This window comes from Camelina sativa, chromosome 2 (genome assembly GCF_000633955.1).
Source record: "Camelina sativa cultivar DH55 chromosome 2, Cs, whole genome shotgun sequence".
In the NCBI taxonomy this organism is placed as follows: Eukaryota; Viridiplantae; Streptophyta; class Magnoliopsida; order Brassicales; family Brassicaceae; genus Camelina; species Camelina sativa.
Genome location: NC_025686.1, coordinates 19470586 through 19485834, shown reverse-complemented (window position 1 = coordinate 19485834; position 15249 = coordinate 19470586). Strand labels below are relative to the sequence as shown.

General features: G+C 34.7%; 1 protein-coding gene across 2 annotated transcripts; it reads left to right on the top strand.

The window, feature by feature from the left end:
- Positions 6851–12261, top strand: LOC104729775 (dynamin-related protein 1A). 2 transcript variants are annotated; one of them, XM_010448781.2, is made up of 17 exons: positions 6851–7245; positions 7582–7645; positions 7740–7847; positions 7941–8042; positions 8140–8190; positions 8312–8373; positions 8539–8629; positions 8725–8789; positions 9003–9089; positions 10040–10147; positions 10412–10531; positions 10603–10673; positions 10827–11052; positions 11164–11214; positions 11291–11519; positions 11603–11742; positions 11828–12261. In XM_010448781.2, exons 1-17 carry the CDS (start codon positions 7117–7119, stop codon positions 11954–11956), a joined length of 1833 nt encoding a protein of 610 aa, XP_010447083.1. In that variant the 5' UTR covers positions 6851–7116; the 3' UTR covers positions 11957–12261. The 2 variants fall into 2 exon arrangements, with proteins under 2 accessions (XP_010447083.1, XP_010447090.1); XM_010448788.2 differs by lacking the exon at positions 9003–9089 and having other exon boundaries at positions 9953–10147.

Here is a 15249-nt window from a genome sequence, read left to right as displayed (position 1 = left end):
AAAAAAAAAAAAAAAAAAAAAAAAAACAAGAAAGCAATTGTGCACAAAAGGCGAAGATAACTGGTTCAGTGCAACCACAGACCCATAAGCTTTTTGAACCACTTATTTAGCTGTCTTGCAATCACATTTTCTGCTGCTACAAAAGACAAAAGCATATTATATGAGTGTACTGTATACATACATTCAAATTTTCAAAAACTACAGCTATTGTTGTTGTTTATTGCCTTTCTTTTGAGTAAACTATCATAATCCCTTAACGTCTCTTATTTATTTTGAAATCCCCCAATCTTATGGACCGTTGGCTAGGAGGAGTAAAGAGGATGTTTGTGGTCCACATGAAATCACCTTTAACTCTACAAAGTGATACTAATTTTTTTATTTGCTTTCTCTATTCAGATCTTTATAAGAAATCGACTTGGTTATTTGTATGTTTGGTTTGGCAACAATATTGATTACTTTACTCTTTATACTATGGGTCTAAATGGTAATCGGCTAATCGCAACTTAATTGCTGAATCTGGCAGAATATAATAATAATTTTTGTGAAATATGACTGAATAATTTAGATGTCAAATGTTTACTAATTTGCTGAATTTTTAAAATTAATTAATTAAGACAATTTTGAACATTCTTTTAAACATATGTTAGTTCAAAAATATAGATTTTCTTTAAAAAGATTAGTTAAAGTAATAAAATATTAAAGTATAAAGTTGATATTTTTGAAAATCTTGTAAAAAATAAGGTAATAGTGGAGTTTGACAAATCATTGATATTATTTGATAATTTTCTAAACATAATTATCATATAAACCATAATCTTCTCAAATATTTTTATTTTATATTTTTGATAAAAGTAAATATTTTAGATTTTTTGAGATTACAAATATGTTACTCACAATCTACTATTGAAATTATATATTTACTAGATCGTGCGGGTTTTAAAATTATCCTATAAAATTGAATTTTTAAAAAATAAATTAATATTTTGTTGTAAGTAAGATATTTTTTGGTGAAAGAAAAAATGATATTCATTTTTATTTTAATACACTAATTTATATATTTATATTTTAAATTTATTATTATTATTATTATTATTATTATTATTATTATTATTATTATTATAATTATTATTATAATCATCATCATCTAAAGCTAATTTATCAGCCACCAAAACTTTTGTCAAACATTCATCATTACGAATATTATTACTGTCAAATTTTAAAGCATCACAACTTATTCACAAAATTTTTTACATGTAAACATGAAACAACCCATCAAAGCGTTCACTTACACTTTTACTTTATATTTTTCCACTAATAATGTGTTCTTACACCCAAAAATATTTTATTGTTGAAGTCTGCTTTTTATCACCATCAATAAAATATCTCAATGAACTAATTAACCCAATTATTCTTTTTTTACTTTCACTTTGACATAATTTCTTTAACTATTAAATTTTTTTTTTTGTGGCAGTTTCTTTACCTCTAAAATTGTTTACTCAAAAAATATTTTGGATGAAATCATGTAACACTGAAAGAAAAAAAATATCTTATGTTGATGACGAACCCAATAAAATCTAAAAAGTGAAAGATAATTAATTTGACATAAAAAAATGAAAATAATAAGTATGATGATATATGAGTCTTAAATAATTTAGCAATTCAAAATAGAAACTAAAATAAATAATATAAAATACTACAACATTGTAAAATTAAAAATTATTTCTTTTAAAGAGAACCAAAAATATTTATCTGACATATTTTTAATGAAAAAAAACTAACACATAAATTTATTTAATGACACATGTTGTGATCACGTTAATGGCATATTTTGACATGTGTCACCATCTTAAATTGATAACTTGATACATGTCATCATCATACATTAACAACTAACATTGGAAACCAAATTTTACAATTTACATACTCCCTCTGTATCAAAATAGATGATTTTTTAGGAGTTTCACACAAATTAAGAAAACATTAAATGTTTAGCTATCAATGCATTTTTATTTATAAAAATATATTTTCATAACTATCAACCAATAATAATTCATTAAAATTTAAATTCTCAATCAATGATTCTTGAAAACTACAATTTCTTAACATTTATTAATAAAAAACTACAGAAAATCAATCTTTGTGATACAAAATCTTTTTGTAGAAAATCATCTATTATGATACAGAAGGAGTAATAAATTTGCTAGACTTGAGACATGTCACAATCATGTTAATGACTAATTTTTTAACAAGACCATGATACGTGTCAATTATATTGATAAAATGTGTGTGAATTCTAAATTTACTAAAATAATTATAAAAATAAAAGTTCTGATCCTATTGTAAAAATGAAATCTATACATAAGTAATTATTTTTATAATTATTTTAGTAAATCTAGAATTCACACATGTCGACATTTTATCGATATAATTGACATGTATCACGATCTCGTTAATAAGTAACTTTTAAATCAAATTTTATATAATAAGATAGATTTAACAAAATTTCGATTTCAATTTGAAAAAAAAAAAGAAAAACTCATCATGAATTCCTCAGCTCTAAATGATGTAACATTCATTTTTTCAACCAAAATTCCTCAAACCTAATGTTACTATTTTTTTTTTGGTCGGCAATTTAACTTTGTATTAAAAAAGCCCACATCAGGCAAATTTGAAGTACAACTTTAGGCCCAATACAAGTTGCACTACACTAAGGATAAAGATTGAAGATTAACAAACACGTGTAAGCAACGTGTCAATATCCAAGCAGATCTGTGTTTCATCGCAAGGTCTTCACCGACTTATTTCCGGTCAACGGAATCTTTTTTCGCCGGCCAGTTTTCCAATATTTTCACACAGATTCTACGGATCAAGCCTACTATTTTACCACTAGCCTCTTGCTAATAGTCACCGAAAGAAATTAGTTGGATTTTTCTTTGTTTACCGAAGTGAAACCTCAGTTGACTGAAAGGAAGTATTCTCCGGAAAACTATCAAAACTCGACCGAAACTCCAAATCTTCATACTCCAATTCTTTCAAACTGCATCATCTTGAGACTAGTCAACCAACGAGAACCATCACTCATAAATTTCCATCTGTGGAAGAGTGAGAAATTACCATCAGTTGGACGAAAATTCAAGTGCGTCGTACAGAAAGAACCAACCATCTTTCGGATTTTAACATTCCTTTAGTGAAAAGTGTTACTATGAAGAACAAACAAAAGGCTTCAAAAAACCAACAAAAGGTCGGAGTTTATACGGACAAGATATCGGAAACTAAAATCCGAGAAACACCATAAAACTATAATACAAAACCTAAACCGACAAGTAGTCGGAGAACTCCGAATTTATTCAAAGAAAACAAAAAAACTGAGGGGGTGTATTGAACTGAGGATTTTAAGAGATTTTGGGGTATTCTTAAATCATCTGTTATTTAATTAGTAATTTTTAAAAATCATCTGAAATCTAATGTTATTGAATGTGAAATTTGTAAAAATCATTTACAATCTCTTGTTATTCAATTAATAATTTATAAATCTCACTTCAAATTTACTGTTATTCAAAAAATCACAAATTTCTTTTAAAAATCTATTGAATGTGATTCTAGGAGATTTGTCTAACAGTTTTAGTTCAAAAATATGTGTTACAAAATCACACCTTCAAAGGTGATACTTTGAAATATTTGTTTAAAAAAATTTCTTCGATGTACAAAAAAAAAAAGACTTCTCTCTATGCGAACTGTGGCCTTTTTTTGTGTGCGAAGTGCAAACTCTCTCTCTCTCTCTCTCTCCCTCTCTCTCTGTACTCTGGAACAATCCTAAAAAAAATTGTTGATGTGTAATCGAGTTCATCTCTAGTATATTAATTACCGATTCGCTGGGAAAGACAACTCCCTGTTCTCAATTTCACTCGCCCATCAGATCATATATCTGCGGACAAAAGACAACTCCCTGTTCTCAATTTCACTCAAGTTATCTGGAACTTTATCATAGACAAGGTAAACTGTCTTGTATTTTGAGAATCCTTACAGCTTATTTACCCTTATCCTTATAATTGCTTAGGTACTTTTGATTTTGCAAAAAACCCATAAAAAACTGCAGGTTTGATTCACGTTTTGATGAAATTGGTGTTAACTGGAGGAAATTGTATGATATCAAATTCATTAAACGTGAATCAAATCAAATTGACCGTCATGCTTTCTGTTTTGTTTTGTAGTGTTCCCTTCAGCTGCGCCATTTGGTTTAAGGGTCTGTTCGTTTGACCATTTGTGTAATTCATTCAAATGATCCATTCAAAAGCTTTATCTAAATGAGTCATTTGACTCTACAAACAAAAATAAAAAAGGTTCATTTGGATGATGCATCTTAATGGAGATGTGTTTGTTTGCTTTATTTACATTCTTATCTAAATGGATTTGATTACAATAATGACTAAAATACCCATGTTTTGATCTAACAATTTTTTAATCTTAATTTTAACCATATTAATTTTAAATATTGATCTAAAATATATATTCATATATTTTCATTCAAAACCAAACAAAAACTCTAAAATTCTCAATATAAATAATATAAATTTTCATTTTCATGAAATACAATTTTTTTAATGAAATTTAAAACATGTTATGTCAAATAAGAAAAAATCTGAGAAAGAAATCAGCTTAACCAGTGAAGCTGTAGAGAGAAATCAAACCAAGCCATCACACACATCTCCATTGATACACATAAAAATCATGAATCAGAGATATATCTTANTGTGATTTTACGTTTTTGGCGGGAAAAAGTGATTTTGTGTGTTGTTGTTTTTTGCGGAAAAAGTGAATTTACATTTTTGGCGGGAAAATGTGATTTTAGGTTTTTGGCGACAAATTGTGAATTTACGTTTTGGCGGAAAAAAGTAAATTTACGGTTTTGCCGGGAAAATGTGATTTTACCGTTTTTGGTGGGAAAAATATGATTTTATGTTTTTGGCGGGAAATTGTGATTTTACGTTTTTGGCGGAAAAATGTGATTTTATGTTTTTGGCGGGAAAATGTGATTTTATGTTTTTGGCGGGAAAATGTGAATTTATGTTTTTGGCGGGAAAAAATGAATTTACGATTTTGCCGGGAAAATGTGATTTTACGTTTTTGGTGGGAAAATATGATTTTGCATTTTTGGCGAGAAAATGTGATTTTACGTTTTTGGCGGGGAAAAATGAATTTACGGTTTTGCTGGGAAAATGTGATTTTACCTTTTTGGCGGGAAAATGTGATTTTTACGTTTTTGGCGGGAAAATGTGATTTTACGTTTTTGGTGGAAAATCGTGATTTTAGTTTTGGCGGGAAATTAATCATATGTTTTTGACATTTTGTAAGAATTGTAAAAATATTATTTATAATTTTGTAGATAAATAGATTTTTGTATAATAAAGATACATTTGTAATTTGTTATTTTTGGAAGAAGCATCTCCATCCAAATGGTTAAATTAGAATCATTCAAATGAGTTTCAAAATTTTGCCTAAAATTTAAAAACCTATTCAAATGATCCATGTGAATGATTTTGGATGATGTTCTTTTTTTGACAAAAATGAACAACATTTGGATGGACTATTTAGATGGTCCATCCAAATGAACAAACGAACAGGCCCAAAGTAAGGGTGCAGTTGCGGGAATTGTTCTTGGTTCAGCTGCAGTTGCAGTTGCAGTTACGCTAACCGCTATTATTGCCCTTATCATTATGAAAGGATACAGTGCGGTTGCTAGAAGAAAGCGATGTAAGCATGCCAGCCAATATGTGTGTTCAGAGTAGATTATCAATTATCTTGTTGATGCCCATATGTGTGTTCAGAGTATATTATCAATCAAAATTGTGTATTAGTAGTGGTCATATGTTTTTGGTTTTGGTATTACAAGTTTGATTCATCCCTGTGCAGCTTCCAAAGCTTCTTTGAAAATCGAAGGTGTGAAGAGCTTCACTTATGCTGAGCTGGCTCTGGCTACGGACAATTTTAATAGTTCCACTCAAATTGGGCAAGGAGGTTATGGAAAGGTCTACAAAGGCACCCTTGGTAGCGGAACGGTCGTGGCAATTAAAAGAGCACAAGAGGGATCATTGCAGGGTGAGAGGGAGTTCCTAACTGATTGCATCACAGAAACCCTGTTTCGTTGCTTGGATTCTGCGATGAAGAAGGCGAGCAGGTACTGTTGTCCAAACCCTCTTCCAGCTGAGGTCCAAAAACCTATATATGTTTCTCTTATTGCTTGTATTGTCAGCCTGCAGATGATGGTTTATGAGTACATGGAAAATGGCTTTTATGTATCGTTGTCAAACTTTGTCAAACTGTGGTGATATGGCTTTTAACTACAATGTTCTATTTTTGTTCTTCTTAAATTAACCAAAGTGTGATCGAGTGAAGTTATAGGCTAATTTTTTTTTTTTTTTCCTTACTGTATTCTAAAATCACCTAAAATTTATAATCAAATCTCACCAAATACCAAAACCCAAATCTCAAAAAATTTGTCAAAATATCAAAATCTCCCAAAATTACAATCAAATCTCCCAAAATTCTAAAATTTTAAAATCCCAACAAATCTCCTAAAATATCAAATTCAATACACCCCCTTGAGTTTTTCTCTCTCAAATATTTGGAGAGAGTTAAGAGAGAGAAAACTAGCTACTATTTACACGAGTTTTTTACAAAAGAAAAAAAAATGACTTAGGGAGAAATCCTTCTAATGACATCTCGTCGTTTTTCAAATATCGTAATAAACACCACGCCGTTTCACTTGTTATAAGGAAAAAAAGGAAGTCAGATGAAAGAACCCTGCACTTGCTTATATTATATAAACCGCTTTCATCCCTTTTACTTTTTTTCCCTAGGCAAAAAAAAAAAAAACAACAAACACACTTTTGCAAATTCATTCATCGATTCAAATTCAAAACCTCTCATCTCTCTCTCTCTCTCTCTCTCTCTCTCTCTCTGGTTCGAATAGCTCACCGTCGCATCGTCATCGCAGATCTGTATTTGTCGGAGTTGATTTTCCCTTCGGAGGTATCAGATCTCGTCGATCTTCTCTAGTTGCTACTGTATTTTGGGTTTCTCATCTCTTTGATATTGGGAAACGAAGAGTTGAGAACGATGGAGAATCTGATCTCTCTGGTTAACAAGATACAGAGAGCTTGCACGGCTCTCGGAGACCATGGTGACTCCAGCGCTCTACCTACTCTTTGGGAGTCCTTGCCTGCGATTGCCGTTGTTGGTGGTCAGGTTTGCATCTAGATCTCCCTCCCTTCCTTCCGTTATATGCTTGAAGATCTATATGTTGAGTTGGGGAATTCGAGTTAAAACTTCGTTGTTTTTGCCTGTCAACATCTCGGATCGTGAGGAATTAGAGTTGAATAGCTTGTATTATGTAATAGCTTTGCGAGCAATTGGTATTGAGGAATGTGGACTAGGCTTTGACTTCGATATTCTCAGTCAATTAAATCATTTAAGCTACGATTGCGTTGATTTTTTTTCTTTTTTTTTTCTTTTAAAAATAATTTTAGCAAGTATACTTTGATAAACCTATGCGGCCTTAAGTTTGTGTTGTTGTTTTGACAGAGCTCAGGGAAGTCTTCAGTCCTGGAGAGCATCGTGGGAAAGGACTTTTTACCCCGTGGATCTGGTAATCACACCGTTGACACCTCTTTCATAGTGATAAATTGAAATTGCTTATTCCGTTAGTCATGAAAATATGCATTTGCGGGAACTGTTTGTAGGTATTGTTACTCGAAGGCCCCTTGTCTTGCAGTTGCAAAAGATTGATGATGGAACCCGGGAGTATGCAGAGTTTCTTCACCTCCCGAGGAAAAGATTTACTGATTTTGGTGGGTTCCGGTTGTCTCATTTGCGTTTCAAGTCTCACCTTCTCCTCTATTGCATATTTCATTGATTATTTCTTACTCTAATCACCTCTCTAGCTGCTGTGAGGAAGGAGATCCAAGATGAGACTGACAGAGAGACTGGACGCAGCAAGTCTATTTCTAGTGTTCCCATTCAGCTTAGCATATACTCTCCCAATGGTTAGGACCACTCAAAATCTCTTCCTAATTGTATTTGCTTTTAATTTTGCATGACATTTCATTCTCTAACTTTTTATCCTCTTTGCTATGTTTGCAGTTGTCAACTTGACACTGATAGATCTTCCAGGGCTTACAAAAGTTGCTGTTGGTAAGTTACATTAAATGTTATCCGTGCTTTAACAGAAGTTTAGGTCTATTCTCTATCGCTGGAGCAATGGGGCAGTAGACTTTATTCTTAACCACACACATATTTCTTTTGGTTGATGTAGACGGACAATCTGAAAGTATAGTGAAGGACATTGAAAACATGGTTAGGGACTACATTGAAAAGGTAACTGGAAATCCTTACTTCTAGACCCTTTAATGTTTTACCGACAGCTATCACCAGTTTAAATTAGGTTTGGTAATATATAAGTACTCGCTATATTGTTTTTGTTTCCGTATAGCAAATGAGTTGACAATATTCTCTTTTTTGTTTAATCAAAATTCCTTACAGCCCAACTGCATCATTTTGGCTATTTCACCTGCAAACCAAGATCTTGCTACCTCAGATGCAATTAAAATTTCCCGTGAGGTTGATCCATCGGGTGAGCATTTTACAAACCACTTAGTTTTCCACCAAAGAGACCTAACACATTATGCTGCCACCCGATGTCTCTTATACTTTTTGTGATCTTTACAGGGGAGAGAACATTTGGTGTCTTGACAAAGATTGATCTTATGGACAAGGGGACTGATGCAGTGGAAGTAAGTTGAATTCCCGGTTTATTATATAGTTGTACTGGAGCTGAAGTTACTGTGAATACAAATGCGCTGGAAATGCAGAATGATATATTTTTGTAATTAGTCTATGATATGATGTTGGACTTACGACATACTAATTAGTATCATAATACATATGTTTACTCATTAATGTTTAATGTGTGCCCTGTTACTTGCTTAATGATATTTTTTGCTCAGATTCTGGAAGGGAGATCTTTTAAACTTAAATATCCATGGGTTGGTGTGGTCAACCGTTCCCAAGCAGATATTAACAAGAATGTCGACATGATTGCGGCTCGAAAAAGAGAGAGGGAATACTTTTCCAATACTACCGAGNGTGTTATCCGTTCTTCAACAGAAGTTTAGGTCTATTTCTCTATCGCTGGAGCATGGGGCAGTAGACTTTATTCTCAACCATACATAGCATGACACACAAATTTCTTTTGGTTGATGTAGACGGACAATCTGAAAGTATAGTGAAGGACATTGAAAACATGGTTAGGGACTACATTGAAAAGGTAACTGGAAATCCTTACTTCTAGACCCTTTAATGTTTTTGCCGACAGCTATCACCAGTTTAAATTAGGTTTGGTAATATATAAGTACTCGCTATATTGTTTTTGTTTCCGTATAGCAAATGAGTTGACAATATTCTGTTTTTTGTTTAATCAAAATTCCTTACAGCCCAACTGCATCATTTTGGCTATTTCACCTGCAAACCAAGATCTTGCTACCTCAGATGCAATTAAAATTTCCCGTGAGGTTGATCCATCGGGTGAGCATTTTACAAACCACTTAGTTTTCCACGAAAGAGACCCAACACATTATGCTGCCACCCGATGTCTCTTATACTCTTTGTGATCTTTACAGGGGAGAGAACATTTGGTGTCTTGACAAAGATTGATCTTATGGACAAGGGGACTGATGCAGTGGAAGTAAGTTGAATTCCCGGTTTATTATATAGTTGTACTGGAGCTGAAGTTACTGTGAATACAAATGCGCTGGAAATGCAGAATGATATATTTTTGTAATTAGTCTATGATATGATGTTGGACTTACGACATACTAATTAGTATCATAATACATATGTTTACTCATTAATGTTTAATGTGTGCCCTGTTACTTGCTTAATGATATTTTTTGCTCAGATTCTGGAAGGGAGATCTTTTAAACTTAAATATCCATGGGTTGGTGTGGTCAACCGTTCCCAAGCAGATATTAACAAGAATGTCGACATGATTGCGGCTCGAAAAAGAGAGAGGGAATACTTTTCCAATACTACCGAGTATAGGCACCTTGCTCATAAAATGGGTTCCGAGCATTTGGCAAAGATGCTCTCCAAGGTAAATGCTTTCACGAGGATAGGTTTAGATCTCTTCACCATGGTCTTTATAATAAGTAAGCTGCCTTCTGAAATTTGTTAGGACTGGTAAATAGGAGTATCAAGTCAAGTGTTTTCACAACAGTCCTAATTTTCTTTGTAGCCGAGATAGGTAGAAAATATATACAAGTGTCACAAGAACCTACTAGGAAACTAGGAAGTTTGGCTCTCCATATATTGATCATTAGCTCTGAGACTAACTGCAACTTTTTTTGTTATTGCACAGCATCTCGAACATGTGATCAAATCGAGAATTCCAAGCATTCAGTCTAATATTAACAAGACAGTATTACAGCTGGAAACTGAGCTAAGTCGCCTTGGAAAGCCTATTGCAGCTGATGCAGGGGTAAGATTGTGTATTCTTTTGTCTTCGATTGTATCGTTAGTTACTATGATTTACCTACTGTTTTGGTTCAGGGGAAATTGTACTCAATAATGGAGATATGTCGGCTTTTTGATCAAATATTCAAGGAACATCTTGATGGAGTGTACGTTTTTACTCTTGTATCAAATTGATTAATGCCGCAAATGTTTAAGATTAAACCCTGAGTTGTAATAGCATCTGAGTTTTTATTCGAATCTTGACCAAACTGAAACAACAAAAGAATATTGTAATTATGAGCCTATGGTTGATTACGCAGGCGTGCTGGTGGTGAAAAGGTGTATAACGTGTTTGATAACCAGCTTCCTGCGGCTCTGAAGAGACTCCAGTTTGACAAACAGCTAGCGATGGACAACATCCGGAAGCTGGTCACTGAGGCTGATGGTTACCAGCCTCACTTGATTGCTCCAGAGCAAGGTTACCGTCGCCTCATTGAGTCTTCTATTGTCTCCATCAGAGGCCCTGCTGAAGCATCTGTTGACACCGTATGAACTCTTTACTTATATCTCTCTATACAAAATGCATCAAAAACCGAATAAATGAAAACAATAAGCGTCTTTCCTGTTTGGTTTATTTTCCTATGGTTTAAATATTAGGTTCATGCCATCCTGAAGGATCTGGTTCACAAGTCTGTGAATGAGACTGTGGTACGTTCTTTTCTATATATATCTCCAACAACTTAGTACTCTTGTACACTGTTATAGACGGTTTGAACATGTGCAGGAGCTAAAGCAATACCCAGCTCTGAGAGTGGAGGTGACAAACGCGGCCATTGAGTCGCTGGATAAAATGCGGGAAGGAAGCAAGAAAGCAACACTACAGCTGGTTGACATGGAGTGCAGTTACCTCACTGTTGATTTCTTCAGGAAACTTCCCCAGGATGTTGAGAAGGGTGGTAACCCCACACACTCCATTTTTGACCGCTACAATGATTCCTATCTCAGACGAATCGGTAAGGTTAAACCATATAAATATGTAATTATCTGGTGCGGTATATATTACTATATCTCACACACCTTTCACATTTGGCGACAGGATCCAATGTTTTGTCTTACGTGAATATGGTCTGTGCTGGCCTGCGGAATTCAATCCCTAAGTCCATCGTCTACTGCCAAGTCAGAGAAGCCAAGCGCAGCCTCCTCGACCATTTCTTTGCCGAGCTCGGTACCATGGATGTAAGTTCTTTCTTACCTTTGTCTTAACATAAAGAAATGTATTTCGGGTAAACACCGAGTGAACAAAGCTGGTAAATTCCAACAGATGAAGAGGCTCTCGTCGCTATTGAACGAAGATCCAGCAATCATGGAGAGACGCAGTGCCATCTCTAAGCGGCTGGAGTTGTACCGAGCTGCCCAATCTGAGATCGACGCTGTCGCTTGGTCCAAGTGAAGCCAGCATCACATACTGTCTGTTTTACTCGGTTCTGGTCAGTGTGGCTCAGACCCGGAACAGGAATAGGTTCTGTAATTTTTATAAGATGATCTTCCCGATACCTACTGCAGTATCGCTTTATAACATCACAATGTTTGCCCTGCCTCTTTGTTTTTTATCCATGACCCGATATGTTATGTAGATCGTTTTATGAAGTCCACTCTGTTTTTTGTCCATTCCCGGATGCCGATATGCTTGAGCTTGGCATGTCGATATTGTTTGTTATGTATTATTTGGTGTGATAACTTTTCCTTTGCCGGGAATCTTGGTTCGAAGCAAATAATTGCGTTTACTACAGTAGTATCTGGGTAGAAACTCAAAAAATGCTATCAAACTGTTGATGTAAAACCTAAAAAGAATAAAGAAAGAAATTACAAAAATATGCGTAAAATAAAATATTGCTTTCACTTGTGGATATAAACTCTTTGCACAAGGAGTCGAGGATCTCTAACTTTTTGTAGCTTGTACATGTCTTAATGTCTTCACCATTAGTCATTTTTTTTCAACAAGAAGCTAATGGTGGTGAAGCGGCCATGCGTGGAGAAGCGGCCATGCGTGGAGGCATCTGCGAGTTCGGTTATGAAGAAATGCGTTTGGTCTAGTGTTCAAAAACTGTGGCTTTCTTGAAATATGTGGCTTGAATATCATGACTTGTGTGTAGGAATGGGGATGTTTTGTAGACTTTGATGAAAGATTGTAAGGAGGAGATGTAAATGGAAGCTTTTTGGCCTCTACAATGGATATGAAACACATTGGTGTAAGACTGTAAAGTCGGTTTAACATTTTAGAGTGAAAACATTTTCGGCCTCTACAATATAATGGATACTTTTACGGACTGTGTGTAAGACTGTAAAGTGATACGCCCTCCTTGTTGGATAAGCTTTGCAGCTTGAAGCCCAAGATATCATTAACAAGTCAGTTAGTGACAAGATATGCTAAAAGGAAAAGTTCTAATTACATTAGGACTAAGAAAAAGAAGTTTTCTATTCATGTTAGTAAAGGAATTCTAGTTCTATAATTATGGTTGTTGAGTTGTGACAATCATACAAGAGAGAAGTTTTCTATTCATGTTAGGATTAGTAAAGGAGTTCTAGTTCTATAATTATGGTTGTTGAGTTGTGACAATCATACAAGAGAGATTAGAGAGCTTTGTGTGTTTAGTTTTGAGAGAGATATTTTCTAAACACTAATAAAGAGAATTATTCTTTATACACAAAGCTAAGTTTATATTATAATATTTGGTATCAAAGCATCAAGTCGAGCTGTGGATTCGGTCTTAAATGATGGGAGAAATCACAGCCATTTCATCACGTTCAAAGGAGTTGGACAAAGCTGTCTCTATTCAATGTCCTCTACTTACCTCCACAAATTACACATTATGGTCTATAAGGATGAAGATCATGCTGCAGATTCATAAAGTTTGGGAAACAATCGAACCAGGTTCACCCGACCCTGATAACCTGACAAGAACGATGTTGCCATAGCACTATTATTCCAATCTATTCAGAAGCTCTTATATTGCAAGTTGGTGATTTGGCTTCGCCGAAAGATACTTGGAATTCAATCAAGTCAAGGAATCTAGGAGTGGTTCGTGTCAAGGAGGCATGGTTACAGACTCTCATGTCTGAATTTGAGAAGCTAGGGATGGCGGATTCAGACAAGGTCGATAAATTTGTGGGAAAGTTATCCGAGATAGCAACAAAGGCAGCATCACTTGGAGAATCAATTGAAGAACCTAAGCTGGTGAAAAAGTTCCTAAACGATAGTCTACCTAGAAGAAATTTTATTCATCTTGTTGCTTCTCTCGAGCAAGTATTGGATCTCAAAACTATAAGCTTTGAAGACATAGTAGGAAGACTCAAGGCCTATGAAGAAAGAAGACTTGGCGAAGACAAGCAGGAGGATAAGCCACGTAGATTAATGTTCTCTAGCTCCGAACAACAGACGAGTTATAATACTAGTTATAACAACTTTCGAGGCAGAGGATACGGAAGAGGAGGAAGAGGTTATAGAGGAAGAGGCAGAGGCAGGGGTATATACAATTAACAAGAACGATCCGACTATTACACTAATCAGAATCCAAGGCAAGAGAAGAAAGAGAAATTAAATGTTTGTTCCCGATGTGACAAAACTGGTCATTATGCTTCAGCATGCCTAGAGAGAGTACAAAAGCTGCAGGAATCAAACAAGATTAAGATAGAGGAGACAGAGACAACTGACTAAAGTCTCTATATGCATGAAATTGTATTCTTAAACGAAGACAAACTCATACCAAATACTACAACAAAGAAGATGGTATGTGGTATCTTGACAATGGGGTGACTAATCATATGACTGGACTCAAGGAGTATTTCTCAGAGCTTAATGAGAACATAAGAGGAAAAGTGAAGTTTGGAGATGGATCATGTGTGGAGATAGAAGGGAATGATCTATTCTGTTTGAAAGCAAGAATGGTGAACAAATTCGTGTTTCAGACATTTACTATATCCCTGCACTTAAGAGCAATATTGTAACGCCCCCAAATCATTCTAGGGTTAAACCGTCCCAAACCGGCCCGGTTGCGTCACTTGGGAATAATCAACAACGATCCGGCCGAGGACCTAAAACACATTCCAGTTGAGCCACCCACAATAGGTTGCCATCAACCGTAACTCGTACACGAATATAAAACCGGATACTTTATTAACTTAATAAATATTTGACAAAGTTTAACAAAAGATAAATAAAGTTTATGGCCAGGCCTAATGCCAAAAAGATTATACATAATTTATCTTTACAATAATACATACTTTAACTTTACACAAGGCATAAAAACTATCTTCGGGCTCCTATCATCCAACACGCCCTCTAATTTCCCCACTACTGGTTACATGCAGGAGAGAGTTCTATCGTAAGTAATCTAAGATTACTTAGTGAGTCTCAAGAGTCCTGCAAACGTTAGTTTCTCCATCCCAACCCCAAATCACAAGGAAACACACAACAAGTAAGCAAGCAAGCAAGCAATCACACAACAAGCAAGCAAGCAAAGGTTACATGCAGGAGCACGTAACCTCCTCAACAACAACAACAACAAGCAAAACAAGCAAAATAAGTTTTTTACAAGTTTTACTAGGGCCCATATATTTCGCCTTCCTTTTCCTCACACTTTTATCCTTGCCTTGCAGCCACAAAGGCACGCAATCAGTATAAAACACCAAATACCCCGTCGGGTAAGCATCAGTCCTGGTAGCGAGCCAGACCTAGCTCTTCAC